The following is a 21,003-nucleotide window of genomic DNA, read 5'->3' as shown; positions in this document are numbered from 1 at the left end:
CGGAGTCCCTAATTTTCTCACAACCACAACAATCTCGCTTTGCCATATTTCAGGGAATGCTAACTGTTCAAAGAAAAACTTTCAACATCTATATCTCATTAGTATTTCACACGAAAAATGCAGTGAATTAAGGAAGCCAATGTTCAAACTGAGTTATTTTATACCGAAATGAAGCAAAATACATCAACATATTAAATAAATTTAATCATGTATAGTGTCATGGGTACATATGGAGAGGGGTATGTTCCGCAGAGATGAGCGGCGCAGTCGGGTGTGGGTGTGGTGCGAATGATAGCGGAGTGGACACCGAGCGTGGCGTGTCACGTCGGTGTCATATCGCGCGGTGTGGCTGAAGGCCACACGATTATCTCACGAACTCGCCAGCAAGAAAACAATCAAATGGCTGTGTAAATATTACATTACTGAAAAAGAAACAGATACCATTGCAATGAAATAATTTTATCTCAGATTGTTATAATTTTAATTAATGGGTTTTGAATTAACCAAAATTCAGATTGCTTTTTCAACATCTATTTTCATGCCAAGCCCTTGTGGGATGGGCAGAGAGTATCGGAGACCTTGCTTGAATTATTTTGACACCAACAACTAAAACTGACCTTACTGAGAATCCGCGAAAAGAATATTTAGCAATGTTTGTCATAAAACATGAAGTCATAAAACACGATCTGCCAAATATTTGACTTTGTAATTATTTATCACATGGTTCACCTTGAAAGTTCTATTTTTGTTTCTTCTGTAACTAAAGTTATAATAATATAACGCAAGCATACTGTTTACCAGCAGATTGACAGCAATTATGGTTATGATTATGGTTCGTTTTGTATTTTGTCACTAGATGTCGCTGTGCTAAGATTAATACGCGAGGTTTGTTATACTTGTTGTACATTATATTATATGAATATATACAGATATAGTATTTTGTATTATTGGACCTCAGCAGACTGTTTATCAGTTAGTTTATTTTTATTAAGTCTTGTACCTACCATATATTCCATCAATAAAATGGAGAAGTAACCGCGGAAATGAAAGTTTGAGTTTCTCTGATTTAATCAGTTATGTTCGATCCACATAACGTGGATAATTTAAGACGTAACAAAGGGTTTCCACTATATGTCGAAGGGTTGGTCCTTACTAAAATTATTGACGTCATTCGTCTTATTGCTGAACCACCCCCTCCCACCTATCTGTCCTGCCCCGGCCCTACTCACGTCATCTGGCCAATTCTTAAAATTATGAAATGTTGTGGTGTACACGTAGTATCTAAAAAAGACCCCATGCTATTAGTGATTGGTCACGAATGTGGATATAAAAAGAATACTTTTTCGACGATAGGCTCGCCCCCTACCAAGTTGAATTCTAATTGTGCTCAGTGTAATGTAGGCAGATCATATGTTACGCTGACCGAAACGGCAGCAGACAATACTGCTATATACAGACTATACACGTATTACGCATCGCTTCTCACTTGGTGTGCCAATACACGGCGCCAGTTAACCCCGCTCACCTTTTACAAATTGTTTATCGAGTGCCATTTCACTGAGCGAGCTTAACGTTTTTGAACAAACTTGATGCTACACGTGTACGTGTACATATTGTATCCGTGACGTGTTCTGCCAGTTTTTCCGGATGTAGGTGAAATCGTATACACATGTATAAGTAGAATATAATGTCAAGGTAACGGGGTCATACCGTCATATCTCACATGTTAACAGATATTGATCACGGTCGCGGGTTCACGGCGCCGTCACGGGGCTCCGGGTGCCCGCTCGCCGCCGCTTGTAGAAACCAGTAAAAGTGAAAGTGAAAAAAAAAAAAGAAAACCAAATAATAATAATGTAACACCAAACACGTGTGTGATGATCAGAGAACATTTTGCCAAGGATCGTTATTATTATGGATATCACCATTTGGTAATTGAAAGAGCAGCCGAAGCATATGCTGCTAATTAAAGGGTTCGGATTATCGCCGCTTTGTAAGCATTATCTTTTACCAGGGTTTACCTGCGCTTTGTCCGTGTGACCGAGATATGGTTAGTGACCGGGATAAAAAGTAGTTTGTATCTTTTTCAATCCCATATATTATACTACATGTATACCAAATTTCATAGTGATTGGTTAAGCCATTAAAGCCAATTTACGATTATTGTACATACAAACTCTATCGTAAAAGTATCAAATTGAAAGTGGAGTGCGTATCAAGAAGTACTTGGAACACTGACACACGCAGATAACAACTTTGTTTTATATTATTACTACTATGAGTACTTCACTAATACGGTACCAATTGAAGAGATATTTTAATGATTAGAGAATCCAATAAATATGTAAAAGCGAGTGGCTGGTATTGTTACGAACGATTATGCACGTGTGTGCTATGCCATGCCATGGTATACCACACCACACCATATCATATTATGCCATACCACGCCACACCATGCCACGTCACGCCGCGCCACGTCCCACTGCGCCATTGCAGCAATTTTATCGCTATTACAGATCAATAGGACTAGTTTGTGTGTTTACGGAAACTGGAGCAAAAGCTAAACACGTTTGATGTTTTACATCTCGCGCACGGATGGTTATTATGTAATGTAGTTATATCCACCAGCTCCGACATCTCATCAGGTCAGGGGCTTGCTTGTAGTAATAAAGAACCATTCGAATGGTGTCCAAGTTAAGGCATTCGATTGATTTTCTGTTCAAATTTGTACATGTACACTTATTAGTACCCGGAATGGTTTTGCCGGGTCAACTAAAACAGTTCTATTTTTTCTTATGAGGATACAAATTAAAGTTGGAGCACACATATAAGAATAAGAATAGAAACATTTATTGCCCGTAAACATACAATTAGAATATAAAATATAAATAACATATACAAAAAGTGTCCCATACTAGGCAAAAGGAACCGGCTCAGCTGATGCTGTGAGTGTAACATTTACTTAATTTAAAAGAAACATCGTGACTTAGGATGTTTATATTGTCTTCATCATATCAGCCTTTAACCGTCTACTATGTTACGGACCTATGCACTATGTTGTGCATAGGTCTCCTCCATAAGCACCAGAGGGAGACGTTTGCTTGGCTCTTCTGTCCTATTTGTGTTTCTACTGTGAAGCACTTGTGTTTCTATGGCTGGGTTTCGGTTTGAAGGGTCCCACCCTTCAAACCGCTATGGCAGTGAATTTACAGGGTACAGAGGAATAACACCTGAGTCCTCAGGAATGGCAACGCATGATGGGTATCAGGCGAAACAGTATACTATGTTATGTCCGTGTTACTGCTCAAGTCTGTAGATGACGGTTACCACTTTCCATCAGATGAGCCGTTAGCTTGTTTGCCATTTTAAGTTGCATAGAAAAAGGAGATTTCGGCAGTAGTTGCCACGCTTGGCAGACGAGTTGGCAACCGCAGTTAGCATTTTGTAGTGTTTTAAAGAAGGACGCTGCTGCCCATTCCTTGACCGTTAAGGTCCCTTAGTTGCCTCTTACGACACCCACAGGAAAGGGAATGGTGGCCCATCCTATGCTGGGATCGCACGGCTATTTTTATTTATATAAGATTTTTTTATATGTAGGGATATTATATAGCAAAATAACTATTAATACACTATGTAGATAACGCAGCTAAGTGTTAAGTGTGAGTTAAATTTAAATATTTAATTATAAATTAAATGCTTATACAATTTCCTTTTTTATTTTCTGTATTGACCATACATTTATGGAAACACTGATTGATGTAATGAAAACAGTTCGTTGACGTGGCCATCGAAGCACTGCCACCGCAGCAGGATTACAATACGAATAGATTCAGCGGCTGTATCGCCACTCGCTACGGTTACGATGCTATAACGGTTTTCATTTCATCACGATGGTCGCTCCGCAGCTCGCTTGTCGTATAATTTTTATTTGTTATCAGATTTATGGAATACAGAAAGATATATTTACTGAACACAATACTCTTTATGTTATCTATACGTAAAAGTGTGACTGAATGCCTCACCCTAGTTAGGTACATAAAAGCAGCACTACAAGTACTGAACTGGCAGTCATGTATCTTGAAAACTATCATAAATTACTGGAATTAAAATGGACATTTGTATTTAGAGCACGATCGCATGATGGAAAACGGACAGGTTATACTCCTAATGAGTGTATATGGAGGTCTATTTAATGATTCTATACTTTTGTTTGTGTCAGTTCCATAAAGATTGAATTTAATCGTGTCCGTATATATATATCGTGTCTGCTTCATGTTGTAATGCAAAGTTGCAGTGCTCTGATACGCACTCGAACAGTCTGACACAAAAGTAAGTAAACACTAATGACGAAATGTTAAGGATTACATCTGCTCTCTAATTTTAAAAAGATATTTGAAAGAGTGTGCAATGATTTTTATTTTACTATGTTATGTAACTTAACAACCCTTCCTGTGCCATAAAAGGTCATGAGATTTATATAGAGCCAAGCCCTTACAATTAAAAAAAAAGAAGCCCAGTATGCTTTATATCTTTCGACATTGTGATTTATCAATATTGAGATTCGTTGAATAATTAAATGTAGATAAATTTCGACTGTTTCATATAGTGAATGGGTAAGCTTAATAATATTTATGTCACCAATTAACTGAAATAGTACTTACATTGGTAAGTTTCAAGTGCAAGTGATCAATATACCGTTATAATCCGGGATCACTGGGAGGATGGGATTGTTAGTAATGCGGACTTACCAGTCCCATTTCTAGCAATATACCCTGTCAAGTCGACCTCCACGTGGTCTCCCTTGGAAACCATCGTGCTGAATTGCAGGTGTATTCATCACTCACACTCTCGAAGTATGAATGAAATCTCTCGATAAGTGCGTGTGTGTAGGTATGTGTACTGTGAGTGCTATCGTGTCTCGTGTCTTGTTGGCAAACCGCCCGTGCTGGATGTGCGCGCGCGCTAGGTTAACGATCCCGAATCTTGACCACGGGGGACATTTATATTATATTTTTCACTGACACATCACCATTTATGATAGGTTGAAAATTTTATTAAACACCCAATAAGCTGAAAACTATTAAAATATTATTAAGTACTGAGACGCCACTTGCATGCACCTCAAATTATAGAAACGACGATGCTACCATACTCGAGACTCGAGAACTAGTGGAGAACGCGCTAGATTTCCACGACATACCTAAACATAGAACAGTAGCTCGTGCTTGTGTTATACAATTACTTTTTGATGGGAATAGAACAGATGCTTAAATTTAAGCTAAGGGTAAACTAGCAAAAACAACTGTTTGTTTCATTAAATAGATTTGAACATAAATCGAATTATAGCATTCCATCGATCACACTATGGTGCTTGGAGGAGTGTCCATCAGCTATTGTATAGGTATTTTTTAATTTGACGTTTGAAAATCAAAATAAACATTACTTTTTGTGATTGGGAAAGTTATCTGTACAAGAGACTGAGACTCAACATTTACCTTTTCAATCTCTATTGACGTTGCGTGTTTTAATTTCAATGTATTATGTCTCAAATAATATGATTCGCGAATATTTATTAACTTCCAGTGCATGATCTACTAACACCAAGTATGTCATTATCTATTTAAGTAATTTACTTAGTGTGGCTTTACTTAATAAGTGTCTCTAAATGACAGTTTTAAATTTATTAAAATGTAGATCCAAAATATAGCTCGCTATTTTATTGTGAAATTCCCTGAAAAAGTTAATGGGTCTTTCATCCAATAAATATTTTAATAACTTTTAGTAAACGATACTTCGAAATAGCGAGTTTGTGTTTATAAAATTACTGAGATCGTTGACTTTGAGAAAAACTCGAAAATACCTACGTACATAAAAAATGTTCGCTTCTTTAAATTTCTCTCCTAATGATTTCCTACTTCCTATAGAATAAATCGCGCGATAGTTACGCTATTTAAAACAAAGATGTTTTGGATGCCACCTGGTTTACCCCATAATAAATCTCCATACGACAATATACTACGAAAATAACTGAAAATAAACTAATCTTGTAATGTCAGCATTAGTACACTGTCTGACCTTGCATATACAATACATTGTACAACTTAATTTGCTTCATATTTTACAACTCTACCTATAGATGACTTGATGCAGTTTAAAACATTGTCTTTGATATCACTAAAACTTTAAGCAATGTATCGTGATCTACACAGTCAAAAGTCTACTCAAATAGGTCACAAAAAGGCCAACCGCTTCCATTTTATTTTGTCAGGCAGCAAAAGTGTGTCGAGTAACTACGCACCTGCATCCTTAATTGATCGCCCTTTAGAAAAACCCAATCATTGATTAATTTAAAGTACTAATTCATTAGAACCAAAGTAATTAACTATTCGATTTTTTCTCAGTGTGAGAAGAATAGTTACCACTACTAAGTGTGCTAACAGGTAAACCCATATATGCTTAATTTTATTGTGAAGTGATTTAAAAGTCTTTATCTACGGGGTACGGTTCCTAAAAACCTTGAACTTCACGAATCGTTTATTTGTTAGTGCGCAATGCAGCTTTGAAAACTGGTATCGTCGCGTCGGCCATCGGTTGGTAATATGCTGCCGTTGCATAATCGTCGTCAACACATTGAGTTTGTTTTATGAGAGGTTGTTTATAAAACTATCTGCTAACGAACATGTGCAGCTGTGGAGTGACGACACTATTCTAGCGCTTCTAGGAATTGATAAACGGCATAATCTGCACTACGAGTCGCGTTATATTAATAATCGAATTGGGTTGCGTTGCGTTCGATTTAGTTGGTCACCACTCTATAAAAATATCGCGTAGGCGATAAGTAGCACGCTCGCGGTTGTGTTTGTGAGAATGAAAGAGACAGACTCATATTTTGTATCTGTTGGTGAGCGAAAAGCGATTCATTGTACGTTGTGCCGCGTTGCGCTGCGTTGCGACTGCGAACCGAGGTGACTATGACGGGCGGCCGGCGGCCAGTCGTCATCGGGATGTGTCACGCTGTAGTGCTCGGTGTTCTGTTTTCGTTGCCGTCGTACATCTACTCGGCGGTCGCATTCAGGTGAGCACCGCTCCCCACTCCCTTGCCATACGTACTAATATCTTGGACCTATAATTTTTGGGATTTTTTTTTAATGGAAACTTACCTGTGAACATATATTATCACTTTGGTCGGTTTGTTATGTTTGACGAATGGAACCATTTTCTATCTTATCTGTTCATTTAGATTATAAGCCAGGAAATAACTTTTGTTACACCCTTTACCATACCTATTACTCATGTAATAGATTTTTTGTTCCATTTAAAAATTATATTGAATAACGGTGATAATGGAGCAATACGTTCGTTTAGTGGTAAACGATTACCGTAACATACAGACATCCGTATTAGCAGGTTGGTACTCACACGACTGTCCAATAAGGAGCGTATTGTTTTTTTTTATATTTGATGATGAAATGTTAACTCCGCCTGCGTTTTCTATACACTGGCGGAGTACCATTGGTGAGGAATGATTAGCGATATTGAAAAAAAAAAATTCGATTAGCCCATTGTGTTGTATTTCACTTGGAAAGAAGCACGAAGGTTTCCAGGGTGGACCGCGAGGAGGTCGATGAAACAAGGTATATTGCTAGCAACGGGTCGCCTAGATTCCATTCCTGTCGATCCTTTCCCCCCAGGAGCGTAATTTTTTTAGGGTTCAAGTGTGTATCACAAGTGTATTGCAAACCCCGAGAAAAACCTTTACGCTCTTTTTAGTAGGTACTTCATGCAGTTAAAAATATGAAGGCACTACATACTAAACAATAGAACAGTAGATCAAAATTAAATTCACATTTGAACACCAGGTCAATGTCCCACATGAATCATACTTATAGGGAGGACCGGTGCATTAATTATTGCGGTCACGGACATTCCGCGGTGCGACGGCCCGCAGCACGGCACAGCACGGCCCTGCGACAGCACACTTCACCACCGTCATAAGCAGCCTGTTTCCTTGTGACATGCACACCCGACGTCGTCATTACACCTTTATCTGAACCCCTCGGTACTTGAGTATAGATAGTGGCATCAACGTTATATCGCGATAAAAGCGCAGGAACTGAAATAGATATATTTTATTTGATTTAGTTGTAGTACACGTAAAAGAGCCAATAAAAGGAGCAATCTAGAACTAACAGAATTACTTTTCTCGAACCAATTCAGAGCTAAGGATGGGTCTTCTACAATTTTTGTTGTAGATCATGCGTCTATTGCTAAAAGTACGTGTAATTACTTCAGTGAATATACAATTAATTACTTATTTTCATATGTTGCCATATCAATGTCCTTTTTAATTTCTTTTTTAATTTTTAAACAGCAACAGTTGTGATGAGCGCCATTCGAAAGATCGCTCCAAAACAAATTTGAAAACTTCTGCTTGTAGTAAGGGATGTAGGAAGGGGATGCAGACAGAGAGATCAACGTGCGCGTGACATCACACTGATGCTGAGATTCACCCGAAAATTACCATCTTATTTTATTATACTTGTCTTTAGAATATGTTTACCATCACCATTTTATTTGCGACGACGACATAGACAAATGAGGTTAGGAGTCTAAAATGTATCCAGTGTAGACCAGTGACGGTGAGACGTGCGCACGATGTGGGCAGGCATCACGTACAGCGTTAAGATCTCAAATATGAACAAAGTACTCGTAGGTTCATTGCTTAATGTAACGACTGCAAAAGTTTATTATTATTTGATAAAATATCGGGCCAAGTAGCGCAGAATTTTGTTGAAAGTACAAACTTGTAACAGGTGATGGTGATGTTGATTGGATGTGGTTTTACCATCATTACCTGGTATTGTCTACAGATAGTAGGTAGCTGTGTATCTTCCACGTCACGGTAAAAACGATACATTGGCCACAATTCACGGTCAGTCGATCGCTGGCTACGACCCACTGGTGGCCTTGTATACTCGCTCAGCGTGTACGCCGCTCTCTTTCGACGATCATATTGTATAATGTCCTATACACTTATCATCAACCGACTTAAAAAAAGGAGGTTCTCACTTCGATTGTATTTTTTATAATTGTTATTTCATAACTACGTCAATTATAAAACGATTTGTTTGGGATATCGGTACTTACAGATTGGTCCTATAGAAATTTGATCAAAATCGGTTTAGTAGTTATTTTTTATAATACAGGTGGCAAATGAGCATGCGACTCACAGTAAGATTTAAAGTCAAATTGGTTTTGCCACAATCAGATGCTTCATTCTTAGATGGTATTCCTCCAATTGTGCTTAGGACGTGCGCACCAGAGTTGGCTCCGGTTCTTACGCGTCTTTTTCGGCTTAGCTACTCATCGGGCATAGTCCCAAAGTTTTGGAAGACTGCTCTGGTGCATCCGATCCCTAAAAAGGGAGATCGCTCAGATCCAGCTAACTATAGGCCCATAGCTATCACTTCCTTATTCTCGAAGGTTATGGAATCCATCATTAACCGTCAACTGCTCCGGTACCTAGAAGAGCACCGGCTGATCTGTGATCGCCAGTATGGCTTTCGACAGGGACGTTCGGCCGGTGATCTTTTAGCTTACTTAACACACCGATGGGCAGTGGCAATCGAGAGTAAGGGAGAGGCCTTAGCAGTTAGTCTGGATATTGCGAAGGCCTTTGATCGGGTGTGGCATAGAGCGCTGCTTTCAAAGCTACCTTCATTTGGGTTGCCTGCGAGACTGTGCATTTGGGTCGCCAGTTTTCTCAAGGAACGTAGCATTAAGGTCGTAGTCGACGGTGCATGCTCTGATTTAAAACCTTTGAATGCTGGTGTCCCGCAAGGCTGTGTACTATCTCCGACTCTGTTTCTTCTGCATATCAATGATATGTTACAGATAAGTAATATTCATTGCTATGCGGACGACAGTACAGGAGATACATTATATACCGGTCATGCAAAGATCTCGCGGGCACATACCGATGAGTGCCGGAATAGACTTGTGTCTGAAATCGAAACTTCACTCCATCAAGTTTCAATCTGGGGTGAACAAAATCTTGTCCAATTTAACCCCAAAAAGACACAAGTCTGCGCGTTTACCGCAAAAAAGACGCCGTTTGTCGTATCTCCTCACTTTCAGGGCACTTCCCTTGATAAAAAGTCAAGTCTAGGAATTCTGGGCGTTGATATATCTTGCGACGTCCAGTTTTGCGGTCATCTGGAGGAGAAGGCTAAGATAGCTTCCAAAAAGTTAGGAGTGCTCAATAGGGTGAGACGATATTTCATGCCAGAACACCGCCTGAAATTATATAAAGCCCAAGTCAGGCCGCATATGGAATACTGTTCTCACCTGTGGGCAGGAGCGCCACAGTACCAACTCCTTCCGTTAGACCGCATTCAAAGTCGGGCGGCTCGAATTATCGATAGTCAACGCCTTACTGTCCGACTTGACCCATTGAAACTGCGCAGAGATGTTGCGTCTCTGTGCATCTTCTACCGAATTTATCATGGGGAGTGTTCTGAGGAATTGTTCGGATTGATACCTGCTGCTGATTTTCACCACCGTACAACCCGCCACAAACTAAAGTTTCATCCCAATCATCTGGACGAGTGGCGGTCTTCCACCGTGCGTTTTTCAAGGCACTTTCTTCCACGCACAACCATTCTTTGGAATCAACTTCCAGCAGCAGTATTTCCGAACCGATACGACAACATAACCTTCAAGAAAAGAGTATATTCCTTTTTAAAAGGCCGGCAGCACACCTGCAATGCAGCTGGTGTTGTGGGTGATCATGGGCGGCGGTAGTCACTTACCATCAGGTGAGTCGCATGCTCGTTTGCCCCCTGTGTTGTAAAAAAAAAAAAAATATTTAAATATTAATAACAACACGCAACAGCTGTTCCAATTGTCATACTATTTAAAATAAGCTCGACGACAGTGTTGTCCACGTAGTGACAGCTTGTTTGTGACGTTCCAGGAAGGCGCGGCGCAAGGAGCGCGAAGGCGAGCCTCCCGGGGACCCTAAGCTGTACCTGCAGGAGGCGCTGCTGGAACGCAAGCTGCCGGAGCTGGACATGCGCCAGCTCGTCGACCTGCCGCACGGGCTCGACTACAACGAGTGGCTCGCCTCACACAGTTAGTACAATATTGCTGGTCTACTATCAGTACTTGGGGTACCTGAGTAGACGTCGGCACGTATTTATAAGATACGTCGCTCCTCACCTCGTGTACCATTAAGGGGCACCCCACCCCCATTATTTATAAGTTATTTACACGGTGCATCAAAAATCAGAAATGGAATGTTAGACAAAGCGGTATTCCTTATTCGAAAACTTTGGCTACCCAACTGAAAATGAATCTATGCCTATTGGAATCGAATAGTTAAACGAATTGGACTGTTGTAGTGCTCTTTTCCAAAGGATAAAGTTACTGAGGTTTCTTAGAGTTGGTAGGGTTGTGTTACAATTACAATTATTAAAGTCTACATTAAAATCATGAATGCTATGATGACAGTGCCCTTAGCATTCTCAAGTGTTACCAATTGCAAATTTTATCTTTACTGTATAATAGTATTATAAGTACACGATGTGTGTACAAAGGAGATATTTAAGAAAAAATGCAGGGGGGGGGGGACTTAATAGGAGCAATAGAATCCAAAACAATAATTTTCATTAGTTCAGGTTCACGCAAAAACGATTGTACCAAATTAAATGCGGTTTTTACAGTTATATTTCTGAAGGTCCAACTTAAAATGTGGTTTATATGTTTAATCTTGATAGAAATGATCACATACTTGTAAAATATACGCATACGAAGTTGTGGGGAAAAGCTAGTAGGAATCCTATAATAAGTATTTGTAGTTTTGTGGCATGTAAACATACTTGAAAGACTAAACAAACTTACCTGTAAATGAAGGTCGATCTCGATTATATAAAATAGGTACAGTAAACTTGATCTTGATTATATGAATTGACTAAATCAACAATAATGGAATTAGACCTTATGGAAAAAATAAAACAATAAATATCAAGCTTTAATTTGAAAAAATAGGTCCCGGCGTAGACTAGGTCACTCCTTCCTTTCCTGTGGGTGTCGTAAGAGCCGACTAAAGGGACTTAATCAGCAGGGCAGCAGTGTCTCTCTTAAAATCTCTAAAAGTCTAAGTGCGGTTGCCAACCCGCCTGTCAAGCAGCTATTGGCGAGGAGGAGTTTATCCTCTTATGGTAAAGGCTTATGTTCAGGAATGGACAGTTAACGGCTGAAAAAAAATGAAGAAAAGTAATATAATCCATAAATTCTTGCACACTATTAGGAATTGAAATTGACACAAATATTAATCAGAAAATGCAAGTAGACAAAGTAGCTGGAAAATTTTCTAAATTTACATATGCATTTTACGAGTTAAAAACGGCTATATGCGCATAACCATAATATTATGCTTATGTGCATTCTTAGTCATGGAATAATAATATGGGGAAATAGTGCAAACGTCAATGACCTTTTTATACTACAAAAGAAATGTACAAAAATATATAAAAGAAACTACTTTTGTAAATAATTTAAGCCAAAGGTAGTTATTTAACTGTCAACTGAGATACGGGCTCGGTCTAGTTCGGTGGCTAGTACATCTAACTAAATGTAATTTATTATTCAATTATAAAAACAGTTATTATTATTATTGGTTTTGACATATTAATGTTTCATAATAATTAAAAACAAATGTATTAGAATATTGATAAATATAAAGCAAAAATAAAGTTGCAAACCGTATTTTTAAACGGTTTTATTTAGCTCGACCTGTGTACGGTATTTATTTATTTGGGTCAAAATTAGAAATTGGAATTTAAGCACCTTCCCGTTGTCAGATTGATCTGAAATTTGGTACACACATTTAATTTAGATGACAATACAATATAATAAAATCAATAACATTATAAATCTAAGATGGCCGCCGATACAAAATGGCGGATTACATATTTTTCCTCAACCCCCGCAATATGGGTATCAAATGAAAGGGCTACACTAGTAAAACACGATGATTATGTCAAAATTTAAAATTCAAGATGGACGCCGTTCCAATATGGCGGACTAGGTACATATTTTTCCACAACCACCACAATATGGGTATCAAATAATAGGACTACACTACAGAATACTGTCATTATGTCAAAATTTCAAATTCAAGATGGACGCTGTTACAAAATGGCGTATTAGGTGGGGGCATGATTCGTCGTATCGAGAACAGTTGCGTCTAAGATTGTGTGACGTTAGAGGGGTTAGACGCCAGATAAAAAAAAATAGGTAATTAGATACCTCGTTAGTAAGCGGTAGTTATACCACCCAAGTTAAGGTAATAGGTTAAAACGTGCCGAGGACTGTATGGCATTAGGGTGGATAAAAATGTAATGTCGTAAGCGCTTCCCCCTCAAGATTGGGCGCATCTTGTTGTATATTAAGCCTTGCCCCTTTACTGGACTGCGGGGGGGGGGGGGGGGGGGGGGTCGACCGTCAAAATGCCCCTTAATCGTGGGAACAACATGGTAACAATAAACAAAAAATACCAACAAATATAAATAAGACTGGAGGCTTACCATCAGTACTTGAAATATTTGTAGGTGCAAAAGTAATGTTGCAGTCCAACATTGACGTTACAAAAGGATTGGTAAATGACGCTATAGGCCACATTACAGAAATTTTTTGGCCTCAGTTCCGTCGAACCCAAATGTACGAAACAGATATATCATCAGTTTTAATTGACTTTGGCACAGACGGCATGCACGTTATTTACCCTAAAGCCATACAGTTTCCAGCAAAATTCAATTATGGTACGGCTGAAAAAAGGATGTTGCCCTTAGTTTTGTCATGAGCATTCACCGTCCATAAAATGCAGGGCAGCACCGTCGACCATGCAGTAGTATATTTGGGCTCAAAATGGTTTGAGGAAGGACAAGCATACGTGGCTCTAAGTCGAGTCAAGTCTCTGGAAGGGCTATGTATTGAGGAATTAGATTGTACTAAATTATCAGGTAAGAAACCATGTAATAATGATGCACTGAATGAATTAAATAAAATGAGGATATTCGGTAAACAATTTCACTAAATACTAAAAACAAGAAAATAAAAATCGGTAAAAAAACTTTTAAGTTAAACGGTTTTATTTTATGTGCACTGAAAACTACAAAATAAATAAATAGTTACTTACCTATCAACCTACGTAGGTGATCTCGGTCATTAATATCTCTGATGGTAGTGGTTGTCATAACATGAACCATGTCAGCGGCCGAAAGGCAGTTCATGAGAGAACACTAACACCAGGGTTTGCTTGGTAGGTAAACTAAGCAGCCCGCACTATAACAAGTAGGTATTTTGACCTTCTAGTTCAGAAATATTTTAGTACTAGGCAGAATAGCTTTTAGGCATATTAGACTAAAATAAAAACGTGGGACCCCTCTGAAATCATACCTATAGCAGAGCATATCTTATACTTTGGTAGATCATGAGCTCGGCGTTCGCTGGTGAAGCCGTAACGGCTGGTTATTGATGGTCAAAACCTCCAGTTACGATTATAGTAAGTCGATTCAGCGGACCCTGGACTCCGGAGCTATGAGGTTTCGGATGCGACCGGGATAAACCGCTAGGATGATGATGATGACGATTATAATAAGTCGATGCAATCCACACTTAGTATAGTAGAAAGTAATACAGAAATAGTTAATGGGCCCCACGTTTTTATTTTAGTCTAATATGCCTAAAAGCTATTCTGCCTAGTACTAAAATATTTCTGAACTAGAAGGTCAAAATACCTACTTGTTATAGTGCGGGCTGCTTAGTTTACCTACCAAGCAAACCCTGGTGTTAGTGTTCTCTCATGAACTGCCTTTCGGCCGCTGACATGGTTCATGTTATGACAACCACTACCATCAGAGATATTAATGACCGAGATCACCTACGTAGGTTGATAGGTAAGTAACTATTTATTTATTTTGTAGTTTTCAGTGCACATAAAATAAAACCGTTTAACTTAAAAGTTTTTTTACCGATTTTTATTAAACACAAAAAAAAAAACATTTGTATATTTTTAAACTTATACAGGAAATATGTAAATTTTAAGAACTCACCCAGAATTTTATAGTCAAATTAAAAGCAGCTAGGATAATTTGCGTTATAGAGATAGGCTAGTCCTACCAACATGTCACTAAAAATTTATAATACAGTAAATACCAAAAAGAGTACGAACAATTTTGTATTTGTTAGTGCCAATTGGCTAATTATTTATTAATGCATCATGAAGTTATAATGTTGTCAAGTACATTAATGAATTGTTCTCTACATAAAGCCTGTGAGGGTGCTGCACATTACATATATAATCATTAGTTATACATTAACATGCTCATCATATCAGTCGTTAACTCTTGAACTAGACTTTTGAACATACGCCTCCCCCAATTGAAGGGTTTTGCTATGAATTTCTAATGACACTACAACATGACAGAGATTTAAAGTTGACCTGGTGACGAAGACAGAAAAGGTACGGTCGAGGGTACTCCTCAATCGTTTATAGCACAGATACCCTTATGTTTTGTACAAACCTCTCAGATTCTGCATTTCTGCCAAAGCTCCAACTGAAGCGATAAACATGCTGCTCTTCGCTGGCTTGTGATATACTATTAGTTATGAGAAGACTTTTGAAAAACTTGCACTTACACAATCGGGTCATGCTACAGCTATAGCTATTAAGCTATGTGCTGTTTTCCGGGCTTCCATTTCATGTAAGCGTGTGTGGTGTGGGTTGCAGCGCTGGCGCTGTTCGACCACGTGAACCTGTTGTACGGCACCGTGTCGGAGTTCTGCACGGCGGCGTCCTGTCCCGACATGTCCGGCCCCGGCGGCCGCACCTATGCCTGGTACGACGAGCGCGGCAAGAAGTCGCGCGTCGCGGCACCCCAGTACGTCGACTACGTTATGACGCACACACAGAAGACCATCAACGATGAAACAGTGTTCCCTACTAAATACGGTGAGTACGAGCACTAGTTGTCTCTTTATTACTAAAATAATAATGGTGTACATTGTATAGAGCAGGTGTAGTGTATTTTATGCTACAAATTGTTTATACTCAGGATATGTTCAATAACTGGGTAAAAAATAGTCTGTACATATCTCCTCCCCATATAATACCTGTATACTAATTTCATACTGATCGGTTAAGTACTTAAGGCGTTAAGAAGTAACAAAAAAATAAACTCACTCATATTACATTTATAATATTAGTAAGCATGGTGGCAAACACTTGTGTGTTTGTTTAATTAAACTCAAGAGATAGTTTACTTTACTTTTAGTTTTCAATACCATGCCTATTCCAAAAATTTTAATCTGATGTCTTCTATAGTTAGTCCCGTCTAAAATGTATATAGCATCATTAATTATACAGTACGTACACCAACGAACAATTTACAGTACTCGAAGTTTATTGACATAGTTTTTAATATGTAGTTTAATACGTTTAATGATAGTGTGCGTAATTATATGCCATCACCGACTATGTATTCGTGTTGCAGCCGGAAGCTAAATTGTGCTACATTGAGATAAACGCTATCTATTCATCATTCAAGCACATCTTTGTCTCTGCATTATTTCATATGATGATGTATAGATGGTACAATAGTTAAACTTTCGCGTTGGTTACATATATTTTAAATAGAACTGCCATTACACTACCACTAACAATAATATTTAATCGGTCTTTACAAGATGCTGTATTCCCTACTGAATCTTGCCAATGTTTAAAAATCATGATCAAAAGGATGTTAAAAACTATAGGCCTACATCTATATTATCATGTTTATCCAAATTATTCGAGTCACTTCTATATCCATACATATTCACCCACATTAAAGATTATTTGACAGAATTTCAACACGGTGGAAACTAATTTGGTTTCAGTAGTGTCTGATATAGCTCGCTAAATAGATAATGGTGAAAAAGTTAACACAATCTACACCGACTTTAGCAATGCCTTCGATAAAGTAAATCATGTTGTGTGGCTAAGAAATTGGCTGTTTTTTTGGAATAAAAGGTTATCTACTCAGTTGGTTCAAGTTATACCTACTTCAAAGGTCTCAGAAAGTAGTTCTTAATGGATTTCAGTCCAAACAGTACTATACAGAATCAGGCGTACCACAAGGATCGCATATGGATCCTATTCTCTTTTTTATATTTATTAATGTACATTACGTATAAAATAGAGTAAAATATCTGTTTTCGCCGATGATTTAAAAATTTATCGAACAATAATATCCATACACGATGCAGAATTTCTGCAAAAAGATTTAGATAGTATTAAATAATGGTGTGCTCTAAGTAGTAAACATAAATAATAGTTCGTACATCCGTTTTATTCGTAAAGTTAAACCGATAGAATGACGTTATTACTTAAATGATGACAACCTGGTAGCTTCTAATGAAATTCAAGATCTTGGATTAATGCTTGATAGTTAACTTAAATTTAATGTACACATAAATAATATTGTGACAGGTAGCACAAATCCATGGTTTCCTTAAACGTTCTTTAAAAGGCTTTAAATTCAAACAAACTATATTAATTCTTTATAACAGTTTGGTACATAGTCGATTGGAGTTTGTCTCTATTTCCTGGAATCCAGTCTTCATCTTATCTTTCTTTCACATTATCTCTCTTAAGACGCGTCGTATGATTGCAGATTTAATGTTTATTCATAAAATTCATTGTGCGGATTTACTGAGTTCAATCCAATTAACGGTACCTCTAAATTATCCTCGACACCCTATAACTAGAGCATTTAGCTTACCGCGCTGCAGAACAAACCTAGGACTGCATCCACTTGTGGCCAGGATTTGTACATTGTACAATGAAATTAATCTAATTACCTGAAATTAATATTTTTTTTATACGACTTAGAATGGCAAACAAGCTGTCGGCCCACCTGATGGAAAGTGGTAAACCGACAGTAACTGTTATTCCTTTGTACCCTGTAAATTCACGCCATATCCCACCATTTAAACCGAAACACAGCCATGCAAACACAACTGCTTCACGGTAGAAACACGAATGGGACAGAGGTACCCAAGCAATCGACTTTTGGATAAAGTCTCCCTCTGGGAAGTTCGAATTCCTACAGGAATAAATGGCACTTTGTATTTTAATATTTGTTAATTCACTCATAATCGTATTTACTGATATCACTTACAACTCAGTTTACAGTATATTTCTATAACTAATAACGTAACTTTTAAAATATTTGTAGTCTAGTATTATCTAATTCCTTAAAATCGTTTACTTCATTTCATACTGTATAATTATGTTAAAGCAAATGCCGTGAATACCTTTAAAAGGCATGTGCATTAATATTGTATTATATGTGTTATAATGCAATATGCTGTTAGTGTTTCTACAAATAAATAAATACACTATCGGGACTTCTGTAGGTAAATAGTACGTACCTACATACTTGCTTCACCATTGCCGACGTTTCGACGTGGATCATACCACGTCGTGGTCACGTCTTGTCGTGAAAATATCGATATCTCACTTTGTCGGAGGCTGCGTCTCCGGTGCGGTGGCCCCGCAGTGTATAATGTACATGGTGTGTGAACGCGTGGTGTTTGTGTGTGGTGCGCAGCGAACGAGTTCCCGGCGCAGTTCGAGGGCGTGGTGCGGCGCGTGGTGCGGCTGCTGTTCCACGTGGTGGCGCACATGTACGCGGCGCACTTCCGCGAGCTGGCGCTGCTGCGGCTGCACGCGCACCTCCACCTCACCTTCGCGCACCTCACCGCGCTCGACAGGCGCTTCTCGCTGCTCGACCAGAAGGAGACAGAGGTACGCGCAGCGCCGCACGCGCTTCATCGCGCCCGACCAAGTCACAAGCTAGAGCAGAACGCGAGTCGTTCAATTCAGCGAGAATTAAAGTATATTGTAGTCTTTGGTACTTGCGTAATGGTCTAAGAGCCAGTGAAAGGTAGACTGTATGTATTCTATCAATAATGAAATTTCCTCTGTGACCTGATCCTCCTATACCTACTATAGAACCCCATAGTGGGTGACCATGGCGGCACTCGGGCAAGACAGGTATAAAAATCAGATCGACTTCAAAAGTATTTTACCAAAACTGCTTTTTGGTTATATTAATATATAATTATTACTATAAAGTAATGCAATGGCAGACGATTTGCCCTGTGGCAACCGTATGGTAGAATTTTTTAAAATAAAAAAAAATTCTAGACTATTTTACCGATGTCGATTTTATATATATTATTTATATTTTATATTTTACAAGCTTAGTTTTAACACGGCAGCCAATTTCTCCGGGTGTAACATCTCGGCAGACGGCAAACAAAGTCATACGGTGCGTGTCGAAGCATCTACAGTATTCACTCGTACATCTAAAATATTTGGATACAAATAGCGTACACTATGAAAAAAAGAAAGGACGGATATTGTTGACTGTTGTAAGTGTTTTATAATAACAAAGATAAAACTGAAGGTTTTATTGGTATTTTTTTGTCGTTTCAGTCGAAATATATATTCAGAAATGAATAATATTTTTTTATTCAATTCAAATATCTATTATTTCATGCTTTTATGGATTATTTGTTTTTGTTCGTCAGTGTCGCCTTCAGAATCGTTGCAAGCCTCACGTGACTCATCATCCATCGAATCAGCCTATGTGAAAATAATAAAAATTAAATTTGTTAACTGAACCAAGTACATTTAAAATAGAATATATAATATCATAATAAAATTATCAGGAATAACCACGATAACATCGCTGACAAAACATGCAAGTCGATCTTCCTGAAACCATTTAAAAACATTATTTCATTCAATCCAACCACATTCTAGTGGATTTAATAGAGCGGGGTCTTGTTTTGAGGCATTTTTACAAACATAGGAAATGTAGTGAGCTCTTAAAAATTGCTGGTACAGTTCACTTTTGCATGGTGGTGTCGGGCTCGCGGCCAAATTGCGTACTTCTTTTTTATTAAAGATCTCATTATATATCGGCAGCCTAGTAACTACTGACAAAAAGCTGGAACCTGCACCCATCCAAGCCCCTACATTTTTTAGTATTATACAAAAATTTTATCTTACCACTTATCTGTCTTAGTTGAACTTGCATGACGTATATTAGCAATAAAGTGTTGCACATATTACTCGGGAGAAAGATGATTCCTTACTAATTTCTAACTAGCGTCGCTCTGTTTCTCATTTCAGGTGCTTCGCGACTTGGAGACGGCGCTGCGCCTGACGGACACGGCGGGCGGCGGCGGGGGCGGCGGCGGCGAGGGCGGCGGCGGGGGCGCGGCGGCCGAGGAGGCGTCCCCGCGGCGGCGGTCGCCCGTGGTCACGCAGCCGCTGGCCACCGCGTGACGGGCCGCGCCGCCCGCCGCCGCCGCCGCCGCCGCCGCCGCCGCCGCTCCCGCCGCCGCCCGCCGCCCGCACGCCGCCCGCCCGCCGCCCGCCGCGCCCGCTCGCGGGGCCGGCGTCCGCCCGGCGCGTCGCAGCCGACCGACGCCGCTGACGCTCGTGAGCCGAGCGTTTGCCGAAACGAGAAGTTGTTAATTCTATTGTAAATATTTCGATCTGTTAAGTAGTTTTAGGTCATTACGTTTAGTTTACCCTTATAATTTGTGATCGCTTTGGTTGTAAATAAAAGTGATATTTGTTTAACTAATAAACTGAAAGCTTTACGACTCGATCTCTTTCTTGTGACCATTTCTTTTTATTTTATGTATCTTGTTCGTCGTTACAGACGGATAAAGTACCTTTCCTTCTCCTTCTAAACATACCGATCCGTTGGCAGCCTAGTCAGTCTTTTATTATGCAACTTGGAGTGACGGTCCACCTGATGGAAAGTGGTAACCGTCGCCTATGGACATGAGCAGTACCATGGACATAACAGAGTATACTGTTTATACTGCCGTGTTTCCCCCCATGTGTTGCCATTTCTGAAGACTCGGGTATTATTC

General features: G+C 39.1%; 1 protein-coding gene across 4 annotated transcripts in view; it reads left to right on the top strand.

The window, feature by feature from the left end:
- Positions 1-20,732, top strand: part of LOC113523606 (MOB kinase activator-like 2) — a 52,821-nt gene extending 32,089 nt beyond the window's left edge. For 3 of the 4 annotated variants that reach the window (XM_031907577.2, XM_031907584.2, XM_031907579.2), the window contains 4 exons: positions 10,976-11,133; positions 15,794-16,015; positions 18,657-18,853; positions 20,249-20,732. In XM_031907577.2, the coding sequence (XP_031763437.1) occupies positions 10,976-11,133; positions 15,794-16,015; positions 18,657-18,853; positions 20,249-20,404 (733 nt within the window). In that variant the 3' untranslated portion in view covers positions 20,405-20,732. Of the gene's footprint in view, positions 1-6,915; positions 7,076-10,975; positions 11,134-15,793; positions 16,016-18,656; positions 18,854-20,248 lie in introns of those variants that run through there. The other variant, XM_031907578.2, reaches the window with a different exon arrangement.
- The last annotated feature ends 271 nt before the right edge of the window (positions 20,733-21,003 follow it).

This window comes from Galleria mellonella, unplaced genomic scaffold (genome assembly GCF_026898425.1).
Source record: "Galleria mellonella isolate WM207_F2 unplaced genomic scaffold, CSIRO_AGI_GalMel_v1 utg714, whole genome shotgun sequence".
Taxonomy (NCBI): domain Eukaryota; kingdom Metazoa; phylum Arthropoda; class Insecta; order Lepidoptera; family Pyralidae; genus Galleria; species Galleria mellonella.
The sequence above is the reverse complement of the archived record's forward strand: the minus strand, read 5'-3'. Positions and strand labels throughout refer to the sequence as shown.